The 24,605-nt window shown below is 40.8% G+C and overlaps 1 protein-coding gene and 1 pseudogene across 13 annotated transcripts in view; both read right to left on the minus strand.

The window, feature by feature from the left end:
* Nucleotides 1-5,681: 5,681 nt before the first annotated feature.
* IL1R1 (interleukin 1 receptor type 1) overlaps nt 5,682-24,605 on the minus strand; it is a 71,541-nt gene continuing 52,617 nt past the window's right edge. For 10 of the 13 annotated variants that reach the window (XM_026488343.4, XM_057308971.1, XM_026488366.4 and 7 more), the window contains 9 exons: nt 23,366-23,600; nt 23,068-23,257; nt 21,542-21,710; nt 19,328-19,393; nt 14,145-14,262; nt 13,012-13,163; nt 10,659-10,799; nt 9,703-9,870; nt 5,682-8,954 (listed from right to left, as the gene is read on the minus strand). In XM_026488343.4, coding sequence (XP_026344128.1) covers nt 8,536-8,954; nt 9,703-9,870; nt 10,659-10,799; nt 13,012-13,163; nt 14,145-14,262; nt 19,328-19,393; nt 21,542-21,710; nt 23,068-23,257; nt 23,366-23,600 — 1,658 coding nt within the window. In that variant the 3' untranslated portion in view covers nt 5,682-8,535. Of the gene's footprint in view, nt 8,955-9,702; nt 9,871-10,658; nt 10,800-13,011; nt 13,164-14,144; nt 14,263-16,497; nt 17,593-19,327; nt 19,394-21,541; nt 21,711-23,067; nt 23,258-23,365; nt 23,601-24,605 lie in introns of those variants that run through there. The other 3 variants (XM_057308976.1, XM_057308977.1, XM_057308975.1) reach the window with 1 other exon arrangement.
* LOC123000300 (small ubiquitin-related modifier 1-like) lies at nt 15,379-17,460 on the minus strand (annotated as a pseudogene).

Genomic DNA, 24,605 nt, shown 5'->3' on the forward strand with positions numbered 1-24,605 from the left:
ACTGTCTTGAGGGGGCACGTGATGGGGGTGTTCCAGTGCGGGGCATCTTCCTTTCTCGATTTGGGTGAGGCAGCATGGGTGAATTGTGTCTGTGAAACTTCATGAAGCTGGTCCCATATGTTCTCTTTTCCAAGTGTATGTTATACTTCAATAAAAGATGAAAAAAATTTACTCTGGATTCTGCATGAAGAATCGGTTATGAGGAGAGGGGTAGCAAGAGTAGAAACATGGCCCTAGGTAGGAGCTAAGGAGTAGGCTAAGGAAGTGGGCTAAGAAAGAGGTGATGTGGCTAGGTCTAGGTCAATGATGGTGAAAATGAACATATGGGGACCCATTTGGCTTATATATGAATGTCTCTCTGTTCTTTCTCAATTTCAGTCTATCTTCAGTCTGATTCAGAGAATCACAAAATCACAGGGTTGGAATGGACCTTACAGTTCAGCTCTCTCTTGAGTAGAGTAATATGTACCCTCCTATACATGGGGCACTGCTTGGTCCAATAATCAACACTTTTAAGCCCTCACAATTTAAGGACTTTTATGTTGCACACACACACACACACACACACACACACACACACAACCATAACAGTATGCCCCACACCCACCCAGCACCAGTTGACTTGACTCAGGCGTAGCCACACACCCGCCCCCCATAAACACCTGCTATACATCACCTGGTTTAATCTCACATCTGGTGTTCGGATTTCTTCATATCCCTGCTTAGCTTAGACTGGGAAGAATTCATTCTCTCCAAGGCAGCCCTTTCCAAATTGTAGGCCTACTAGCAAATCAATCCTTCCAAATGGGAGGAGGAAATCTTATCCACTTAGGGATTATTTTTATACCCTTTGGGTCCATAGAAAGAAGAACCTAGTCTTCCACATTGCCACACATCTAATGTTGCTGATGTTTTTACAATGGTCCTTCTCTCTAGACCAAGTACCTCACATCAGAGACTCCACTAGCCCACAAGGCCACTTAGCAGCTGGCTTGTCTCCTGGCCTCTGAAACATGGAGGACATGGGAACTTCATCCCTGTAATTCTAAATGTTACACTTGTGTCAATATCCCCTATGGTCTGGCTGGACTTGTATGTTATTTTGGCTTCTTCTTGCCCCCACGTTGCTCATTCATTCAATCTAGAATTGCTGTACATGAACATTCTAAATAGTTTTTTCACTTTTGTTGCTGCTAAACCATCTTATCTGTGTCTGGGCTTATGCATTTCCTTTATTGCAAGTGAAGGGTCTTACATTTATCCCTAGTCAATGTCATCTGTTAACACCGATTAGTTAGAAAGATCACTTATCTGGGAGTCAGAACATCTGGGCTATATTCTCAGCCCTCTTGCTGATTAGCTGAGAGTCTTACAGAATTTGGGGGTAAGGGTTGCATCCTCCCAGGAACTGTCAATGCTAAGTGAAATTTTTGATTGAATTGTTTAATGTACAAATAAATATTTATCACAAAGGATACCCTTTTTGTCTATCAAGTTGACGAAGATTTAAAAATGAGTATTTTCAGTGTCACATACTTCCAGTGGGAAGGCAGAGCAAATGTCTCTGTGAAAATCAATTAGCGAAGAATCTGAAAAGGTCCAGTGCCCCCTGGCTCACCAATTCTAGGAATCCATGCTAAGCAAATAATGAAGGAAGTGGACAAAGATATTTCGGCAAGGTTGATTATTTCATTTTCACACCCAATGACTGAAAACTGGAAATAATCTGGGTGTCCAAACAAAGCAGAAAAGCTAAATTATGGACCTTCCATTTGATAGGCTTAATCATCACTCATAGATCACATTTCAAATAATAGTAACATGGGCAAATATTTTTACTAAGTTAAAAAAAGGGGGATTAAACCACACATATTAAATGATCTCAGTTATATCAATAGAAAGACAATAAAATGTTAGTAATTAGGGGCGCCTGGGTGGCTCACTCAGTCAAGCATCTGCCTTTGGCTCAGGTCATGATTTCAGGGTCCTGGGATTGAGCCCCAAGTTGGGCTTTCTCATCAGCAGGGAGTCTGCTTCTCCCTCTCCCTCTGCTCCTCCCCCCTCTCTCAAATAAATAAATAAAATCTTTTTTTTTTAAGTCAGTAATTTTTTTAAGTTGTAAGGTCATCGGTGACTTTTTACTTACATGTACTTTTTAGAAGAAATTTCTGCATTCTCTCAAACCAATATTGTTTCCATAATACAAAAGGGGTTTTAAAAAAATTTCATCTAAGAAAAATGGTTCTAATACCATCAAGTCACAAAGGGATTATTATCTCCACCTGCTAACAGCCTCCCTAAACTCTTACTCCCTATACCCAGCATCACCATGTCCCCCAGCCAACTTTATGCCCAATGTCCTTTCACCCAAAATCTCTGATAATTCCCCTATACCATCTCTGAATGATAAAGAGCAGATATTTTAGTCAGGGATTTAAGACTTTCTACAGTAGGAGCTCATTTCCAGAAGTACTTTCTCTTCACACTATTCACTATGGCTGGAGTGTTTTCTGACTTTGAAATTTTCTCAGTGTCAGTATAATGTGAGGCACTTTTAAAACAATTCAAAAGTAAACTTGAGAGCAAAAATATTTCCCCTACATTTGGGAATTTGAGGGAGGACATGGAGTCCAGTTTTAGGAAACAAGAAATCCGAAGAAGGCATGATTCCGGATGTCCTCTAACAATAGTGTTCAAGCAGATGGCCACTGTGCACAGCTGTGAAGGCGGTGAGAGGCTGGACTCTGTCTCAGGCTAAGCAGGACCAGTGACGTAAAATGGCCGAGGAGAAAAAAAGGAGCCGCCATCAGACAGGATTGACCACACAGGGCGGAAGCAGAAGTGGGTTCCCTCGGGAGCTGTTCCGCATGTAATGCCCCCGCCCCCCACTAATGAAGTCACGGGAGTCTCGCTCTCAGGATATATTGAGTGAAAGGAAAACCGGGGAACCCTGTGGAATGGTATCAGTGCAGCTCGCGTCCCAGACCGAGAAGGGTGAACCCAGTGACACTTGGGATCACTTCCAGGTCAAAGGTTCTGAGAAAAACAAGCTTCACTGACTTTCACTCTGAGTACATCAGAGTGGCCTAGAGAAGTCAACAGCATCCTGTGGGTCGAGGTTCAAGTGGCACAGGCTCACCAGGTCTCACAGCTACGAATCTCCTAACTGCTGTGTTAATGTTGGGGCTGCAGGTCTGAGGTGAACACACAGGGTCTGTGTGCTTTAATCGGCCAAAACCTGAGCTATGTGTGTTAAGATGAACGTGGTTTTTTGTTTTGAAAGATTAATACTCACTTTAGATAGTGTCTCTGTTTCCTGTAACTCTTCCTTTCCCTAAAACTAATATTCGCACACACACACTCATATGAAAAATACATGTCGGTGCACCAAAAGGAGGTCCCTCTCACCTGTCTCCCCATGTGCATTTTTTATGTGTAATCTACTTTTCCTATTTTATGAATTTTGGCTGCTGTCGTGATCCATTTGTGCATCTTATCTTGGTGAAAAAGGAACAACTGGCCCCATTCCAACTCCAGAACCTTCTCTTGCCACTTGCTACCTTTTTGTGCTTTCACATCAAGCCCAACTCACCATGCTCACAGATTCTGGCCTCAAAGGTGAAAAGATTTTCTTCTGATAAATTAGCTTGAGGAAATCTGATTTTATAACTCTGTGATACTTATATTTAAAAGTCCCTCAGTTAATATCTGGGAAACCTGCTACAGTTGATCCTGGAACGAGCATCAGTTCAAATGCAGTTCAAACCTGCATTGTTCCAGCGTCAGGTGTACATTAAAAATAACAAACCAGATCCTGACTTGCTAAAACTGGATTAAATAAAAGCTATTATCATTTTTAGAAGTTAAGTCCAAGACATATGCCTTCTTCCCTACTCAGTGGGGAGCCTGCTTCTCCCTCTCCTTCTGCCTCTCCCCCGTCTTGTTCTCTCTCTCTCTCAAATAAATAAAATCTTAAAAAAAAAAAAAAAAAAAAAAGGATGATATGTCTTCCTCTCCCTCCACAGCCAAAACCCCAGAATCTAAAAAAGATACATTTGGGATAAATGAATTTTTTTTTGTTTTATCTGATCAAAAGGCAAATTTTTAAAAAATATATCTTGAAATTCTCTCTCAAATGCTGGACAGAGGCTTTCCACATATAAAAACCTTGAAACACAGGAAGTCCTATTTCACAGATGAGAAAACAGAGGCACAAAACAACCGAATGCTTTGTTCTAGCTTCAAACCTGTGACCATGTAGGAATTAATACTTGGGGATTTTTTCCCACCAGGTAGCACCCCGACTGAGAAACATTTCCAAAGACCAAAAACAAACAAAAAGCAAAGCAAACCAAAACCCTACTCTAAGGAAGTTACTTCCTTAGAGTAAAGCGAATAAAAATCCTCATGACCAAAAAAAAAAAAAAAAAAAAAAAAAAAAAAAAAAAAAAAAAAACCACAACAAAAAAAACACCACTTTTAAATGGTTTTTTAATGGTGGTTAGCATTGACTTTTTTTGTTTGCTAAAAAATACATATTTTCGCTGGTAAATTAACCAAAATCTGGTGAAAAGCTCTCTGAATTTTTCCAGTGAGAAATTCTGTATAGGCAAGTTTTCTGGATAGCTGATCCTGAAATTTTCAGAAATTCTTGCATTTTTTTCATTTTTTATGGAAAAATCCTTCAGGAGCGTGTGAAATCCCTTTCTTTAGAAACCAGACATCCCTTAAAGTCCCCCAGGCAGCAGAGGGTCAGTGTGACTGAACGTCAGTCACCGGCCCTCAGTGACACAGAACACAGGCCAGGGCTGATGGGAGGAGGGCTCCTGGCCTCCGCATCACACAGCTTTCTCTGGGCGTTTGCACTTTATTTTTCCAATTGCTTGACTTGCCCCCTCCCGGTGTCAGCTGCCTCTTCTGGTTTGCAGATTCTCTTATGCAATTCCATTCTATTTGCAGATTCTAATATGACCAGGTTTATTCAGAGAATTGTTACTAACCAAGCTCCCATTTCCTGAGGACCCGCTGGGCACAGTGCCCGCAGAATATACCTCAACTTTCTAATCCTTGCACAGCTCTACGAAGGAGATATTATACCCATTTTATAGGTAAGGAAACTGGGGCTCAAATAGTTTGTCCGAGTTTGCACACCGAGGAGGAGGCAGGACCTAGAGTGGGCCCTCAGACTCCCGGCTCACCTGCCTCCTGGGGCCTGCTCCCCGGGTGCCGCCCCAGCCACCTGCTCGGGAGAAGGGCTGTGAGGTCAGAGCAGAGCAGCGCCGACGGTGCCTGGCTCTCCGATCCCTGGAGTTGGGGAGCATCGCAAGCTTGCCCTGTGGACACCACGTTCGCCGATTTTATTCACTTTCTGGGTCAAAGGAGAACATCAACGGAAAACCTTTTGTAAAATGTGAAAAAGTCCGTACAAATGTTGCTCTCTTTTTTGGACTGGTAAAGGATTAATAATTTTAAAAAACCCTCACATTTTAATCCATTTTGGAAGTAAGCAAACAAGTGGACTGCCGCTGAGGCCACAGGTGGGATTCAGGGCTCACCGGTCGGCTTGTGGCCTCTGAATTCCCCAGGCAGAGGGGTCTTCACCCTACATCAGAGCTGGGAGCGTGGCTGGGTAAGCCCAGGACCGGGCCGGCACAGAAACAGATTTTCATGAGAATACTCAGTACCAGGTTTTGCCAATTTTATTGGAAAATAAGTTCAGTCCATCGATCAGTGATACATGCTGGACACGGACTGATGTTTTATATAAAAATACTTGGTATCTGCTCACAATTGTACAAACAAGTTTCTAAAAACCCTTCATTATTAACCAGTAAAAATATAATTTATCAAAAATACCACTGGAAAAAAATGGCTCAATACCTTTTCTTTTATCACAAATACACAAAGAGGGGTGGGAGGAGGAAAATACAAATTCTGCTAGGCCAGTTTTCACCCCTGGAAGCCAAAGGCTTTGTTGGCAAACTCTCCTTCAAACATTTAGGCTGACAAAAAATACCACCATCAGATAATGCAGCACAATCTAATTAATGGGGAAGGCTTGAAAGGAAGAGCTTAAAAGAGGTTTTCAGGGAAAACAATAAAACAAAGGAAGTTCCCAGAGAACTAGGAGTGTAGCTCCTTCCTCCGGAATCCTCCCCTGGGAACTGGGAGTGACACCATGACATGAGCTTTCCTGTTGGGGATTCTCCTGGTCCCGGGCAAATCCCTTGATTCTTGTCCCTCCCTAAATTTCAGGTGCAATGCCACTGGTAACTCTTGGTTGTTCTCCCCGCTCCTTGCTTTCTGGCCAACTTTGCTGCGAAGTCGAAGTTTCGGAATTCGCTCTCTTGGCACTACACACGCAAGTGTGTTTTATGGATGACAGACTGAAAATCATCAGCAACATAGGTGTTAAACATCTGATAGGCCTTTTGACCATGACATCTTCACACCCTACCCCATGTGCGCTGACAAATAAAAATTAGGCACTTTCTAGAAAAAAAAAAAAAAAACAACCAACCAGCAGTTCCAAAACAGTGCTTTTACTCAACGCTGCCGGATCGGATCCAAGAGAAAGCAGGTGGAAAGAGAAGAGGCAGAGCATTCGACTGTTCTTGTCTAGCTCTGATCACTGTGGGGGAGGGGAATACACTGTATAGGTCTGTGTTCACCCATAACATTAAACATTAAAAATATAAAAAACATTAAAAATATAAAAAACGTCCATGTTCATCGACGTTTAAAATGGGACAAGTGGCACGTGAACTTGGCTTTGCAGTTTTCGGGGTTTCTCTAGGGACTATTATCAAGTTTTAAAAAATAGTTTCCTATACCAAAAAACCAATTTGCTTTCATTTCTAATTCACTAAGAAATATTTACCTTTCGGGAAAGAATATATGAAAGCAGAAATAATTTTCACAAACCTAACCATAGTTTTTGTGAATTCCAACACTCCGAAGTTTAGAATTTGGTTCCTTAAATGAAACCCTTCCTGGCCTCAGTCACCATTCTAGAGAACAAGCATTTCTTCTCACAAAAGTGCCAGGGGTAAGGCTGAAGGGGACATTTATTGACCTGATGTCAAGCGCTGAAGACACTACACTCGGAGCCAGCAACCCTGTTGTGAGCCCTAGGTCTGACAGCACGAAGAACATAATTTTTAAAAATAGGTCACTTGCTTTCTCTATAACATTAGGGTGATTGCAAAACTTAAATATGATAATCTGTGGACCTTTTTCAACAAGAAAGCCCTACCCAAATCTACGTCAGGTGGGCAAATTACTTGTGAAGGCACCCTGACAAGGAGAGACGCACCCACAGCCTCCCCGGCAGGGAACAGACGGAACAGCCTTCTCGCAAAGGGACAGCCAACAGACTCAGTGCTGTCAGCCTGAGAGGAGAGAGCAGGTATGTTAGGGCAGCTTCTTGGGGAAATCTCTTAGAGAAACAGAGTTGGAGTAAATTTCAAATTTCATAAAACTCTGGAGAAAATTCGAGAAGGCATTCTGGTCAGAGGAGATAGGAAGGAGAAGCAGAGAAGAGGGAGTACTAGGGGTGGGCGTGAAGGTACCTGAGGCTGACCGGGAATCCACAGAGCAGGACAGTGAGGGGAATGGCTGTGCGGACAGACTGGGGGAATCGGGCTTTAGCTCCCCAACCAGGAGGAGCCCCGCAGTAAGAGCAGGGGAAGCTCAGAGCAGCACTTCATGAAGGACAGCTAATCGCGGGCCAGGTGTGTGACAGAGAACAGGGAGGAAGTGACCTGGAAGTTGTCCTTCCAAAGAAGCCACGAGTCAAGTGGAACCCAGAAGAGGAAGGTAGGACAGAACGGTCATTCCAGGCAGGGGGGAAGCATGCAGAGCTGGATCAGGGCTCTGCTACTCCTGCTTCTGAAATTCTCTCTCTCCAGCAGAAAGCTAAGTTTTTTTTCTCAAAAATGTGCAATCCTGAAGAATCCCTTTCTTCACCGAAATGAGAATTTTAAAGGTCTGTGAAATGAAATTCGGTCTTTGGAAACGGACAGCTGGCTGTCGATGCCTGCGGAAAGTGCGAAGCAAATGGAAATTTCTCCAAGAATACTTCTACCCCACTCTGTGAAATACCAGTCTCACTTTGCCGGCAGCACTGCCAAGGGAAGCCAGTGGGGGGGCCAGGGACCGGGCAGTCCCCGGACTGGGCCACAGCCCCGCCTCTGGACTGTAGACAACTTCATAAAACCGTTTATAGATGCTAAATATTTCCTGCTTGTTCCTCCCTCTCATTTGCGGTCCCAGTGCCTGTTCTCAGCAGTTCACACATTTCCGACAGGGCATCTGTTGCCTTCTAAAAGGGTTTCCAAGCCCTCGGTTCTGAATTGCGCTGCCCTGCTACCGGCACCGCATTCTGCTCCCTTAACAATCCGATTCCAGATGACCTCAGGGATAAGGGACGCTACAGGTGCATTTCATGACTGTAGAGTCAGTGGGGGCACAGCCCAGCCTGCAAGGCCACAAGACATGAGTCACCCAAGGAACTCTGGGCCACACTTCTCCCTGCTACCCGAGGGGCACCTGCACCTCCCTCTGCAGCGTTTTCTTAGAGTCTGGCCTTGTGGCCAAGGACAGAAACTGGGGTCTGGATGAAGGTGGCTGCCGCTGGACTGGCATGTGGTATCTGACATTCTTCCAGAACCTTGTCTTTGCAGACTGCGATCCCTCCCTAAAGTCCCCGGACCAGCGTATGGCCCCATGTTTCTGCTTAATGAATTTAATGGTTTCTGGCATTTTCTCATAGTCTTGGATTTTCTCCAGTTCAAGCAGGACAACTTTAATTCCATCCTGAACGAAAGCATTGTACATCGCTATCTGCTCTTCAGAAGAATTCCCCAGGCAGCCCAATCCTGATGCTTCCGGGACCAAAACGATAATCAGTCTTCTGCTCTTCCTTATGTTTTCATTAGTGACCTCAACAATGTCTGAAAAACAAGAAGCACAGCAAAAGTAAAATTTCGATTAATACTTATTCTCTCCCAAACCAAAACCCCATAAGGTTCTTCCCACCCCAACCCTTTTGTCTTCTAATGCTCTTTTTCCCATCCTTTTTAAAAAAGATTTTATTTATTTACATGAGAGAGAGAGAGAGAGAGAGCATGAGCAGGGAGAGGGGCAGAGAGAGAAGCAGACTCCCCACTGAGCAGGGAGCCTGACACAGGGCTCGACCCCAAGACCCTGAGATCATGATCTGAGCCGAAGGCAGCCACTTAACCAACTGAGCCGCCCAGGCGCCCCCTTCTTTTTTCTCATCTTAAGTAAAATGAAAGAAGTTTCCAGTTTTATAGACCAGCTCAAAACCTGACCCACAAAAGCTGAATATTTCATTTAGGACTCAGAATACTTGGGGTAGAAATCCTAAAACCTTAAACTTTTTGATCTCTTCCACTCCTCTTTTGCTGTCTCAGCTATAAAGTAACTATTGGATCTAACTACTCGTAAAGCTTCCCAAAACTAAATAAAACTTAGTTAATTCTTGTGCCAGCAAAACACAAGAAAAGTAAGTACTTTGCATTTAATAGCTGTGAAAATCGTCATCACACACCCACCGAGGAGGTTCTTAAAACTGCCAAAGCTGTTTACCTACGCCACAGTTCTTCTAGAAAGATGAAACCTAACTTTAGCAATTATTTTTACAACAAAGACTTTTCCTTTTTTCCACGACGCACTCACCTTCCCCAACATAGGCATCCCTTCCATAAATGAATAGTTTATATCCACACTGTTCTTCCAAGACCTCAGGCAAGACTTTGAACACAAAAATATCTGAGTTAGAGGTGGACCCTTCCCCAGGGGTCTTTGGATACAGTATGTATGCATCATAGGTCTTTCCATCTGAAGCTAGAGGGGAAAATGTAAAATACTTAGATCCAAAAGAAAAGGCATTGGGTAAAGTCAGTGTCCCGAACGTGCATTTCAGAATGAATTATTAATTTGTGTGGGTAAGGGTACGAATGAGGCAGCAATACTAAAAATACAGTAACTCTTTAAAGCGGTCCTCTCCTACAAGTTTCTATGTATTGTGTCTCACTGTGAAGTATTCTTATATTACTGAATGGCCCCTCACGTGCAGAGGGTTTTTACCTCTTGGTCTGGGAACTATCCTTAGCTCCCTGGTCTCATCGTCTTCCCTGGTGTCTCAGCCCTGAATTCTATCCAATCTTCCTTTTATGTATTATTGTAGTATTAATTTTTTTTTTGCAAGGTTTAAACAGAAGAGAAAGGGAGAGTTTCCCAGATGCATGAAAATCGTCATTTCTTTCCTCTGAAGGCAGACCATAGGGTCACCTATGTCTTTTTTTTTTTTTTATAATGATTTTTTATTATATTATGTTAGTCACCTATGTCTTAACCAGAACGGGGCAGAGAAATACAAGCTGGATTTGCAAACAAATGCTCTAAATGCCTGTTTATTTACCATCATGAACACTAAAGCAGTAACTTGGAAAACAACGCTATTCAGTCTGTTCAGTCCCCAAACTATAATTATGTATAAGAATAACTACTATTCTTGTATAGGCCACTTTTCATTTTAAAATGTAAGTAAAAACCCTCTCAGTTATCCTCTACAACTCTTAACTATCCCCTCTCTCCAAAAAGGAAACATTGCATAGAATACAAAATTGTACCTTTTTTGGGGAGAACATAGCAAGAATCCCTGTACCAAAGCACAATGTCAACCTTGAAGATTTTGTAGATGAAAACAGAGCATGTAATTATCACTGTTAACATGACAAATACACCAATTGTGTGCTTCCTGAAATCGGGCACTAGAGAGGAGAAGAAGAAAAAATATGTTAGAACGAAAAGAATTAAAAATTTGGACATACCAAGTTAAATATTACCGTCCCAGAGGAACCATTTTTGGGATTAGTCTGCAATTCCAAATCCCAGATAAGGTTAACCTCTTCGTTATCATCACTTAATAAAGCATACTAATGTACAAAGCCATCTAGAATTGATACAGTATAAAACTGAGGTGCGCTGTATGAAATTTCCACCTAAATATTACAATACACTTGACCCTTGAACAATACAGGTTTGAACTGTATGGGTCCCTCTATGCGCAGTTTTCGTACAATACAGTTACTGTAAATGTATTTTCTCTTCCTTATGATTTTCTTAAGATTTTCTTTTTTCTAGCCTACTTTATTGTAAGAATACAGTATATAATACACATAACATACAAAATATGTGTTAACTGTTTATGTTATCAGTAATGCTTCTGGTCAACAGCAGGCTATCGGTAGTCAAGTTTTGGGGGACTCAGGGTGATACTCGAATTTCTGACTGGGAGTAGGAGTGTTGGTGCTCCTAACTCCCGTTTTGTTCAAGGGTCCACTGTATACGATAACACAGAAAGAATGCCAAAGCCCATAGGATAGAGCACTTCAGAGTAAAACAAGTCAAAATCACTCAAAAGCCTCCAGAAGTTTCTGGAGGTACAAGAGTCAAGTGGGGAAAGCTGAAGTGTGGGGGAAAGGAAAGAAGGGGCTTAAGGATGCCATACAGAATGTGTCACTCTTCCACGTTCTCCTAGCTTCACTCCCTCCCATGATTACAGTGGAGGAGGGGCAGAAAAGCAAGGGGAAGGAGAGGTAAGGGGGTGCGGTATAGAGAAGAAAGAAGAAAAAAATGCCTTCTAAATGTCAGGGGTCACGGAGGCATCCAGAAAAGAGAATCTCAAAGCTCTATTACTTTAATTTCCCAATTTGGGTCTTTAATCCATTTGCAGCTGATTTGGTTATGAAATAGGAATCAAGATATATACCACTTTCCAGACCAATATCCAATTGGGCCAATGCATAGTTCACGTTGATAGCCTTAATTATGGCAGCTTCACCCAAGATCATGATACCTGTAGTGTCAATCTTCCAGATTTGCTGTTTTTATTCAAGACCACCTTGATTATTCTCGCCCCTTAACATTTCCACATGACTTCTAGAATAAACCCGCCCACAACAACACACCCACACAAACACATACCCATACTTGCACAAGTACTGTTGAAAGTTTGACTGGAATTGTTTTGAATCTAAAGATTCATTTGGGGAGAACTGATATCTTTATAATATGGAGTTTTTCAGTCTATGAACTTATCTATCTATACCTACCTATCTAGGTCTTCTCTGATTTATCTCAATGACATTTTTCAGTTTGTATCACGGAGGTCTGAAACAGCCTTTGCCAGATTTATTCCGAAGTATTTGATAATTTTTGACACTATTGTAAATGTAATATTTTAAATTTAATTTCTATTTGTTGGTATTTACTGACATACATAGAAATACTATATGTACATATATGTATGTATTTACATATAGAGAGAGACTAGTGATCTTGCTAAATTCATTTACTAATTCTAACAATTTGTCTATAGGTTTTTAAATTTTCTTCCATGTACACATTCATAAATACCCTATATTTAATTCAACTACAAATAATCAAAATAGGTCACAAATCTTTTCAATATTGTGTTTGATTATATAATGGAAGGAAACCAGTAACTTCCGACATCCTCTCTGAGAAGTGGATACTTAGGATTCCCCTCTACATCCATTATGCTGTCATTTACCTAAAAATATTCGTCAGATACCTATGACATGCCAGATTTAAGTCACTACTAGCTCTGGAAATAGAATGATCGGTAAGATACCTGGTCGGCAATGTCACAGAATTTAAGTCACGTAAAGAAAACTAATTATGACAGATACTGTGACAGGGACATAGGGTTCTCTGAAAGTATATAACAGGGGCACTAACCTCATCTGTTTGGTCAGAGAGCTTGTTAAGGGCAGGCAAGAGGACAGAAAGCTTCCTAGGAGAAGAAACAGCTCGGCTGACAAGTGAAAGAATAGAAGTTTGCCAGGTTAAGAGGAATCCAAGAGCGTTCCAGGCAGAGGAAACAGCATTGCAGACCTCAAGGTCATAGACTCTTGCAACAGTAAACCAAAACTGCATTTCACGTATTCTGTTGTTTACCTGGATGTATTAATTGGATATATGCTGAACTTAAACCCTCTGTATTCTTGGCTACACAGGTAAATGGATGTAGATAAAATCTACTTTCCACTTCTGAAATATTAAGAATGGTGATGATTGTATTCTTTCTTCTTTTTGGAGGATTTTCCACCCTGCTCAAAAGAGAGAGAATGAATGAAGTTGTTTCAGTAAAACTACAACTGAGACACATAGACATGATTCACCTCTTTATTTGCCATATGAATTGTGGCAGAAATGATCACCAGCCCTACGCACAGGGATGATGGTCAGGCTGTTAGCAACGCTGATCTGAGATTTTATAGCCCAAAGACCACTGTCTGTAAAAGACTCAGTAGCAGAGATAAAGGAAAATTACCAGCTTCCGAGAAGAAAAAGATGGATGTGCATTCTAGTCGCCATGGGGGCACAGAGAAGAATACATGAAACAGGAGGAGACTGGAGCAGGTGACCAAGGAGAATGCTAAGGAGTCAGGAGCTGATCCCGAGAGAGGAAACAGAAAGCCACTAGAGACTTGAGAGGTGGCGTGCCCGATTCTCCGTCCCACTTAATGAGTCTTCCCTAAACTGTTTAAAACACAGAATAACATGAAGGGTAATTCAAGAAAGTTGCTTCATTGGAATGTTGTAAATATTTACCCAAATCCAAGAGAAGGCCTTCCAAGTGGTCCGGAATTCACATCACAATTACATTTTTACCTGAAGGGTGTAAGATCTTATAAATCCTATTTAGCTCAGCAAAACTCAGTATGGGCAGCAAAGGGTCAAGGGCCAATCAACTAACTTTTGCTATCCAATTAAACCATCGAGGTTGTCTAAATTTCATGCCATGAATTTATTTTTTGTTTTTTTTGTTTTTTTTTGTTTTTTAAAGATTTTATTTATTTATGTGACAGAGAGACAGCCAGAGAGAGAGGGAACACAGCAGAGGAGTGGGAGAGGAAGAAGCAGGCTCCCAGCGGAGGAACCCAATGTGGGACTCGATCCCGGAACACCGGGATCACGCCCTGAGCCGAAGGCAGACGCTTAATGACTGCGCTACCCAGGCGCCCCTCATGCCATGAATTTAATACCAAAACTTCTCTGTAGCATAAAGTGGCTTTTAGCATACTTACGGTACATAGTCCTCTGCCAGCACTGAGTCCTCTTCGTCAATCGATGACCCATTCCACTTCCAGTAGACATAGTCACTAATGTGGCCGCTGACATTGCAGATCAACTGTAGCTTGGATCCTGCAAAGCAATGTAGTTTTAATCACAGCAACTGACTTTGATCTGATCTGTCCAGATTAATAAATGGCCATTGAATAAAAATCTTAAATTATAGAAAACACAAAGATAAAGAAAAATTGCCCTTCAAGCCACCACGTGGAGATAACCGTGATTAATAACTTCACGCATCTTATCCCTCATCTTCTCTGTGTACACACGCAATGTTTCTCACATGCAATTGTAAAAATGGCGTGTTACTGTCTACTATTTGTGAATACTGTAGGCTGGGAATTCCAGCTCACGGGCTCGGCCTTCCAAAACTGTCTCATGGCCGTTCAGTATTCCACAATACAGATAACGCTATGATTGACGCTTCTCCTATTGCTAAACTCAATTTGTTTCTAATTTTTTTCACTATTAGAATGAATATTCTAATGACCATTCTTGTACATCAATATGGTACATATCCTGAAGTACTACTTTGAATCTGGAAGTAGAATGAAGAGATATACGAATTTAGGGGCGCCTGGGTGGCACAGCGGTTGAGCGTCTGCCTTCGGCTCAGGGCGTGATCTCGGCGCTATGGGATCGAGCCCCACATCAGGCTCTTCTGCTATGAGCCTGCTTCTTCCTCTCCCACTCCCCCGCTTGTGTTCCCTCTCTCGCTGGCTGTCTCTATCTCGTCGAATAAAATAAATAAAATCTTAAAAAAAAAAAAAAAAGAGATATACAAATTTAAAAAGCCAGCCCCCCTCTCCCAAGTGAGACCGTACATATCTACACTTTGTCCAGCCGTGTTGATGAGTGCCTTCTATCCCCCAAGCCCCCACATTCCAAATATTTTTGGTCATTGCCCAACAAGAGAAGAAAACTTTCCATTTAAATTTTCATGTGTGTTTCTTGAAATCATGGTGAATGAACGCGTCTTTTAGAAGTTTAGTATTCATTTGCCTTTAAGAACTACTTGTTCTGCCTGCTGTCTAGTATTTAACTGAGTCTCATATTAACCTCACTGCTGTGTGGGTTTATTCATCCAGGATATTAACTTTTTATAATACATGAAAACGATTCCAAATACCGTTCAGAGTTCACTGCTTTCCTTCTATTTCTGTTTATGGAAATTCTTGGGTGTAGATATTTTTATTTTTTATTTGATCAAATTTCTGTTTTGTCTGTTCTCACGACTTTTTTCTTAAAGCTCTGCCACCAGATCAGGAAAATATCTGTGCACATTTCCATCGAGGTATATAAAACGTTTTCATTGTTTTACTGGTTTAGTTCTTTACTCTGTCTAGAATATAATTGGGTATGGTGTTAGCAACTGTGAGGGAGAGATTTAACTTAACGCTTTTATCCAAATAGCTGATTGACCACTTCAGAACCACTTATTGAATAATAATTTGTAATGCCACTTTTATCAGAAAATAAATTATTTATTTGGGACTCTCCTGGTTGAGCTGAATGGGTATACTGATGCCAATGGTACCACAATCTTAATTGCTGCAGTTGTAGGGTGAATGTTAGTATCATTTAGAGCTCCTTCCCAATATTATTTTAATAATCTCATCATTTTAATCTCCTGGGTGAATTTTAGAACCACTTGCCAACTGTTGAGCCCATTCATATTTTTATTGGAATTCCATTAAAACTATAAATCAGAGTTGCTATCTTTACAATTTCCAGTTTTCCATATAAGAAAAAAACATACATTTCTATTACAGTTTTCCTTAAATCGGTGTTTCTCAAGATTCTTTTCATTATTGTTCCCTTTGGAGCCTTTTAAGACATTTTTATCCTAATGGCCTCCCTTCCCATGAATTTTTAATACCACAGACGTACAGTATATTGCTTTAGATTTTTTTTCCACTAAGAACCAGTTTTCTCCCCATTGGAAACAAGATCACTTCCACTCTTTGTCGATATGTATGCTTTAAGTCTCAATTTTCCTGAGATATAGGTCAGAATTTGTGTTTTTTTCTCCCCTATAAATCCTATATATTTTTGAAAGATTTTGCTAAGAAATTTTATAGACATCTCTACGACATGTTGCAAATGGGGTCTCTTTTCCCATTATGTTTTCTAGCTGGTTATTGCCAAACAAGTTTACCATTTTAGAATATCAACTGTATTTATTTGTTTGCTTTTACAACTATTTTGTTTACTTTAATGAAGTTGGTATAGACAATGTCCATTCAAAACCCATATCCCCAGGCCGAAAAGTAAAAATAAAATAAAAAAGAGCAGTGTTCCATCGTATACACTTCGGCATGAATACCTTTATTAACTACTTATGAAAATCACAAGTTTTCGGGGATCTTCTGACAAGATTTTTCTTTAATCTTAAAATGCTTTCTCTTCAGTAAAGCCATCGTTGGAGTTAGTCCCTATTCTCACCATCTCTAGCCACCTCGACTCCAGCCTGATATTTCTCTACTGTGGGGCCAGCCCCTCAGATTTTAAAAGCAGATTTAAGTTAAGGAAAGGCCATTTGTCCACAGCTCGGGTCTCGGAGAAACTTCCGTCTCCCACTGAAAGCCACAAGTCCAGGAGGGAGGTAATCACGTGTCAGACCATCAGGGCCAATCGGAAAGCCGTGACCAACGCGAGCATCGCTGAGTCTGACCACCACAAGCCTGAAGACACGCAGTCCTGGCCAAGGCGGCCCCTCTGTGCACGCGTATAATTTGTCAAAAGGAGAGGGCAACAGGAAGGGCACCGAGGTTTCATCACCAAACCTCAGCACCAGGAAAACAAATGATAACGGCTAACGGACACCAGAATTCAAATCCCCAGATGTCTTAAGGACGTGAGGTGCCAGGCTCCAGTTCCGTCCTGAATGCCCCATGACAAAAGAACTATTTTTAAAACTAAAAAAAGGATTGAGGGGAAAGAAGAAAAGATAAAAATAATATCTAAACTGTTGAAGGACCCCTTGTTTGTTCCTGATAAGCTTTAATCACGTCTTCCTCCGTTCCCAGCTCCCTTGGACTGTGATTGTCAGCAGTCCTCTGACCTTCGAAGAGAAACCTGAGTGAATTCACTGGAACATCCGGTCTTTGACAGCATGATTCTCTGAGTTTCCTGAGCTGTGTCGTCCACCATCCTCACTTCAAAGTGAATCTCACTGCCACCGTGTCCAATGACTCTGAGTTTAATGTACGCTCTTTCCTTCTTATCCCTCAAGTCCCCAGCTGAAGGCTTTGCCTCCTGGTCAGACATAGTGATGATGGCTTCACCCACAGTCTCCTCGGCACAGTAGTGGCCTCAGGGAGGCAGGACCTCGCTCGGGGATTTACAAATCCATCTCTTCCCCACAGCACACCGCCGCAGCTGAAGGGACTTCCGCTACACCTAGAACATTAATTTTATATCTGGCCAATTAATAATATATTAATTCTAACTTCTCCCCAGTAATTCTCTTGAGAGTAATACATACATTATATGATCTGAAATAATAAGAAAGTCCTTTTCTCCCTTACAGTAAGCATACCTTGGTTCTTTTATGTATGATTGTATCAAGTGGGCACTTCTAGAATATGTTAAGTGATGCTGGTTATTTGGGCGTCTTTGCCTTGAGGGTCTATGCCTGCAGAACATCTAACACTATCGTAGTTCACCACTAAGAATGTGAGTGACTACTGGTTTGAATCGATGTTATTTATTAAGTTTAAGAAGCAGCCCCCAGCTCCTATTTTTCTAAGTCATTTCACTGGTAATTTGTATTGCATCTCAGCAAATGCCTGCTCGACACCCTTCAGCATCATCATATGACAGGGGGATGTGTGCACCTGGTCAACGTGATACATCAAAAAACATATAAAATATATATAAAATAATTGTTTCCTAATATGAAGCTATTTTTTTAGATTTGGAGATCAGTGTCACCTGAACTTCAGAGCTCTAAATGTACCCCACTAGAATATGAATTGTTCCCAGAAGCTATGGCCAACAGGGCCAAAAGTGGTTCTTGGGGAGAGGGCAAGAAATTCGTAGATATTGCAATGCTTTGTGGCCGTGCCAAGTGCCATGGTACATCAACGGATATACAATAGGTCTGTGGCATTAAAACTGAAGAAGGGAAAAGGATTGGGGGAGGGAAATGCCTTTTTAGGCTCTACAGGGGAGCATTAATGAGGGGAAAAAAGGGTTGAGGAACACTGCTCTAGATTCTATTGGCCTATATTTAATTGTGAGTTTTCACATCTTTGTTGGTTTCCGTCTAGGAATGTCTTTATATTACCTTCCACGGTGAGTAACAACTTGGCCAAGTACAGAATCCGTTGGTCACAAACTTTTACTTCTAAACTCTGTACAGCTATTCACTGTCTTCAGGCACTGACTTTTACAGAAGGGAACTTTGCACGCCAGCCTGGCTTTTGATCCTCTGAGACGAAAATCTATTTTTATGTTTGGACCAGTGGTTTTCAAGAGAATTTTCAGTGACGGCAGAAATGTTCTATATTTGTGCTAATACAGTGGTCACTGGTCACATATGGCTGGTAAGCCCTTGAAATACGGCTAATATGCCTGAAGAACTAATTTTTAATTGAGCTAAATTAGTTAATTCACTTAATTTAAATTTACATGTACATAGCTGCATATGGCTAATGGCTACTCCATTGTATAGCGTAGGTCTAAATGCTTATAGGATTATGTCTTTTTTCTTGAAATAAAAAATTTTCACTCGTCTTAATGGTCATTCTAGAAAAATACTTGTCCTTTTGGGTCTGTTATCTTACCCTTCAGTCTAAAAGCTTAGCTCTGGTCTTAAGAAATCCATCCCGTGCCCGTCAGATAAATTACATTTCTCATTTCTAGTGCTGTTGAACTTAGCCTGTGGCTGATGTTTTCATGGGTAATAAGCATCCATGGGAAAGCGAGGGTGGGCAAATCAGACATGGCTAGATTTCTGCTAAGAGAGGCAGGAAATCCAAAGGAACATTTAAAGACATAATTGGTGCTACTTTCTCACTAATTCTAGATCTATTCAGTAAATGGTTTCGGTTATGTGTAGTAAAGGGAGAGTGTATCTTAATCTTGAGTTCAAAATAATGATTTCAGCATAGCGTGATGGGAACCCACTTACCCAGACCTGCTTCCATTGTCTCATTAGCTGGACTCACAATTACAGGCCTCACGGGCTTGTATTCTTCTGAAAGACAAACATCCGCAGGGCTTCTTAGTCTCTCACAGATCAGAATCTCAACAGATGACAACAGTAAAACGTACCAAGATACACCACGTGGTGGCTGGCCAGCTATTCCCCCGACTGCCCAAAGCATATGCGGCAGGAGACAGAAGGCAAGAGGTGAAGGGAGAAGCTAAACCACGAATACCTCCTGCCAAGCCTGGGCCCTGCTCAACCCATCGAGCTTGGTGCTACAAACACACCCATCACCAGGACTCCAGACAGGTGCGTCCCTCGAAGCGAATCAGGAGCAACAGGACAGCTGTGGAAAAGGACTTCCGCGGATGAAGCATTAAGCGGACAGACCATCGGGCACTAGACCCGCTTGGATTTAGTAATTGTAGTAATGACCCAAGAGTGGAACGCCAAGCGATTTGACAGAATTTATTTAAAAGGGCAGAAGAGAAATTCATCTGAGTTTTATTTACAAGAAGATTGACTTCAAAGGTCCATCTGTGGCCAAGGCTGAGAAACTATGAACTGGAACGCCCAGAATATTCCACCACAGTCAAAAAAAAAAAGAAAAAAGAAAAAAAGAGTAAGCTCCATCAGGGCAGGATCTTGTCTCTTTTGCTCCCTAATGTATACCTAGAACAGTGCCTGGCGTATAGTAGATGCTCAATTAATATTTTTGAATCTGTTTTACATAAACAAAATATGCCCTCTTCTCTGATGAAGTATATTTATTTCTATAAAAGGGATCAGAAAAGAAGACAGAGTATTTACACCATATTTGACCTATTAAAAAAAAATTCCCTGGTTCTCTCTAAAATTCTGTCTGCTGGTCTGGTTGCTGTATGTCAAGAAAGACAAACCAGAGCTACCCCATGGCCAGAGAGAGGCTGCTAAAAACTCAGGATGGCTGTGATCTAAGGATTGTTGAAAATTATAATTCACTGATGCTTGTAGGGCCTGGGCAAGGAATTCATTTTGATTCAATAAAATTAATGTTTGAAAAATATAAATTATGAGAGAATTGAGAAAACTTAGCTATATGTAGGGTGATCATATTTGGGGTTTACCTGAGACGGTCCCCATTTATGCCTGTTGCCCCAGCATTACTAATAAGGCCCCTTTAACTTTTAAAGTCCTGGTTAAAGTAACTCTTCTTTCATTACTGAAAGCTTACAAAATCTACTATTTACAGAAAGGCTGAGCATTCTGCCCAACGCCAGGTAATTGGTAGGAGTGCATTTTCTTGTAAAATAGCTTTTAAGGTGAAATATAGTTTGTTTTTTTTTAGGTCCAAGATGTTTATTTTATTTTATTTTAATATGATTGCAGGTACATAAGCAGGAGTCCTCCACCAGACAAACAATGGGCAGGGCTCAAAAAAAATCTCAAACTGCAAACCCCCCAAGTATCACATGATTGACTTCAAAGTTCAATCCCCCCTCTCTTTCAACTCATTTCCGGGATATATTTTCAAAGGCAATGTCATTTTGGGGGGGAAAAAAAGTCACACATAGAGAACTGAAAGCCTCAGGAAGATTTACAAGAATAATTATCTACGCCTATTTATTTCTCCTCTGTTTTGGACCAGGCACATGATCACCAGCTGAGCATACCTGATCTCTAATCTCCCCAGCAACCTTGGAAGGTTGGCTCATCTTACAGAGGCGGAAACAGGCTGAGAGAGGGAAAGTAACTGAGCTAACAAGAAGCTAACAGTAGGTAGAGCGCACTCTGGGAATGCAACATACTCCAAGGCCCATCAGCGTCCAACCCAACAAGATCCGGTCAATGTTCTTAACTGCTGGACACTCAGGCTCCCCAAGCGAAAGCGCTCAGAACTGCCCTTCCTCGTACACCAGTCACAGGGAACCCCAGAGCGCTCTGGAAGAACCATCTTTAGCCATGGCAACGAACAAGCCTCTCACTTCGGTTGGAAAACATAGCTCTTACTGTCTGTCTAATTAGCACTGCATCTGAAGCAGGAATGCAAAACATGTACCTAGTCTTAGCCATAAAAAAGCTAAAGCCACGCGACCTTTGGCAAGTCATCAAGCTTCTCTTGGGTTTAGTTCCTCCCTGAACAATGAAGGTAATATTAGAATCATGGTTTCTGGGCCTTCCCAGATTCAAACTCCTAGGACTGGAGCTAGGACTCACCTATAGTTATCAGTTCTATCACCCGGGTAATAGGATATCGCTTTCCCAAGTACGTGTAGAATGTTCCACAAGTATATTTCCCCTCATGCGCTGCAGTCACATTTGCTATGATGAGTCTATCTGTCACTCCAGTAAAGTTTATATTGTCAAGATGTAGAGGTTTGCAATCCTAGACAGAGGGAGAGGAAGGAAGTATTAAGACCAATTAATGATTTTCCCCGCCTACCATTTTTTCTCATTGGCAAATGTTTTATGCGTGTGATGTTTATACATATATGAACTGAAAACCTCAGGAACATTTACAAGAATAATCATCATACACCTGTTTATTTCTCCTCTGTTTTGCACCAGACACATGATCACAAGCTGAACACATATATGAATATATATGACAATGTTCCCTGCATACAAGTTTTAATATAGTATTTTTTTGGCAATAGTCCCAATTATATTCCCAGGATATTAAATCTTTATGCCTACGAGCTTTGCACTTTGAAGACAAGTGAAGACAAATTTACTTTGCAAGAAAAACGTGTTTGAGGACAGATGCTAAAGCCATAGTTTCTTAGTAACACTGTACTTCTTTTCCACATTGATAGTATTTATTTTGTATTTCTTAACCTCTACAAGATGATTCCCCATGTAAGTTCCAACAAACTAAGGAGATCAAAGTTACCAAAACATGACGTGTTCCACAGAATGCCAGCCAATCCACTCTTAAGACAGTTACTTAAACCACTCAGTTGTTTAAGGACCACTTACTATTTTTAATAAAACAAAAACCCAATATATTTTATAATAAATATGTCATATTTATTATATTATTATACATTATTATATATTTTATATATAAATTAATTTATTTTAATATTTTTAAATAATTTAATATTTAATAAACATAATATATATTATATGCTATTATAATATATTATAATAATTATATAATTATATTGTTATATATTATATGATTACATTATATAATTATATATATTTTATATTATATATTATCTCAACAACCTTAAATTTATAATCAGCCTTATCTTTAAACAGCTTTTATTTCAACGATCCTCTTCTCAACTTTATCTTATTAAATAAAAGTAACAGAAAGTAAGACTTTCATTAAACTGCAAATTGAGGGGTGCCTGGGTGGCTCAGTCGGTCAAGCATCCGCCTTCAGCTCAGGTCATGATTCCAGGGGCCCGGGATCAAGCCGCGCATCGGGCTCCCTGCTCAGCAGAGAGCCTGCTTCTCCCTCTCCCTCTGCTGCTCCCCCTGCTTGTGCGCTCCCTCTCTCCCTCTCTCTCTGTGTCAAATAAATAAAATCTTTTACAAAAATAAAAAAAAACCCTGCAAATTAAATGTACGCAGTCTCACAACTTTAAAAACAATTTCCTATTCAGTGTCACCATGCAAAAGCAAACAATACGTCAAATGAAAAAGTACTCTGCAGATTTACCCTACTGTCTAGAATAGAAAACAATTTTATTTGCTGGAAAAGTAAAATATCATATTTAACATAAAATTACCTTATGCCACTGCATTTCAGGTAAGCCATTTTTTTCATCTTTAAAAAACTCCATATAAGGACACACAAGTTGTCCATCTGCTGCAACAGGTAGTTTCTGTGTAAATATAGCTTCTGTGTTGTAACATAAGTTAGGTTCATGCTGTACAAACTTAATAGTGATTTTAACTTTGAGGCAGTAAGTTGAATTCCTAAAATAAACCAAAATAGGTGAATTCAGCACAATTTAAGATGTTTCTGTCCTTAACTATCGCAGGCACACAGAACACATGTCTGCAACGTATTGATTCCTTTCTTACCTTACGGCGCAATAGTAATGTCCTGAATCCTCCACCTTGGCAGGAACAAACCAAAGTTTATCTTCGTGCTGGTGAATCCTGGAGTCTACTTCCATAGATACTGGAGTCTTGCTGTCATTTTTATACCAAATTATAGTGCCTTTCCTTTCATTTGGGTTAAGAAGACATGAACGAACATCAATTTCATATGCAGATGAAACTAAAATTACTCGTTCTGCACGTTCCTCACACATGTCTTTAAAAGGGAAAAAGAGAAAGCAATTTCTGTGAGAAATCTGTCCACGTTTTTTAATGTAATATCGACATTTAAACACATCAATTACAAAATACATCAATTCATATTATATATGAGTTTTAACAGCTTTACAATTAAAAGCATCATCTTGGAAGTCTGAAAGATTGATATTCAAATCCAGTTGTGGCACTTACTATCTGTGTGCCCTTGAGAAAGTTATTTAACCTCTCTCATCCCCTCTTTATTCATCTAAAAGTTGGTGCTAATGTAGCAGGAGAGAGATCTGCTTCAGTACAAACTGGACTGGATTTGCCCTCCCACCTGAACAATTGAAAAAACGGACCAAGTATATGACACAATATTCAAGACATTGAACATCAAGGAACAAAGGACAGAAATACCAGAAAGATGGAAAACAAAGTAGGTGAGCCATACAATTTTCCCAAATTACTGCCTAGAGAAAGATTCTAGGTCATGACATTGCAAGGAGGAAACACAGGCAAAGCCCAGGATTCTCTCTGAATGGAGAAGTTAGAGCTGGAAATCCAGGTAAACCACGAGTTTGCAAGACAGAGTAGCAAAGGGATTAGAGCTGTATAGATAGAGAGAGAGAGAGAGTGAGTTGGGGAGATCTATACGGTCTCCCTCAAGGTTTCAGCTGAGCACCACACATAAGAAAACAACCCAAGGCCAGAGTGAGAATTGCCAAAAGGGTTAGAGTGAATATTGACTGGAGCACATACTGCTGTTCTCTACAGCTAGAATGGAAAACCTCATTAATCATGGAACATCAGGTAGGGTACCCACAGGGTTTGACCCTGTAGATGGGGCAAATTAGGCCTAAAATAAGCCTTTTTCTGATCCTGACTAATAAAGCTTAAAAGCAAAACCTGAAAGGATCAACTATTTCCAAGTTAGAACCTGTGGCAGAACAGTTCAAGAACATTTTTAGTAATACAAAAATACCCAGCACCCGAAATGGTAAAATCTACAATGTCTAGCATT

Source organism: Ursus arctos, unplaced genomic scaffold (genome assembly GCF_023065955.2).
Source record: "Ursus arctos isolate Adak ecotype North America unplaced genomic scaffold, UrsArc2.0 scaffold_8, whole genome shotgun sequence".
NCBI lineage: Eukaryota > Metazoa > Chordata > Mammalia > Carnivora > Ursidae > Ursus > Ursus arctos.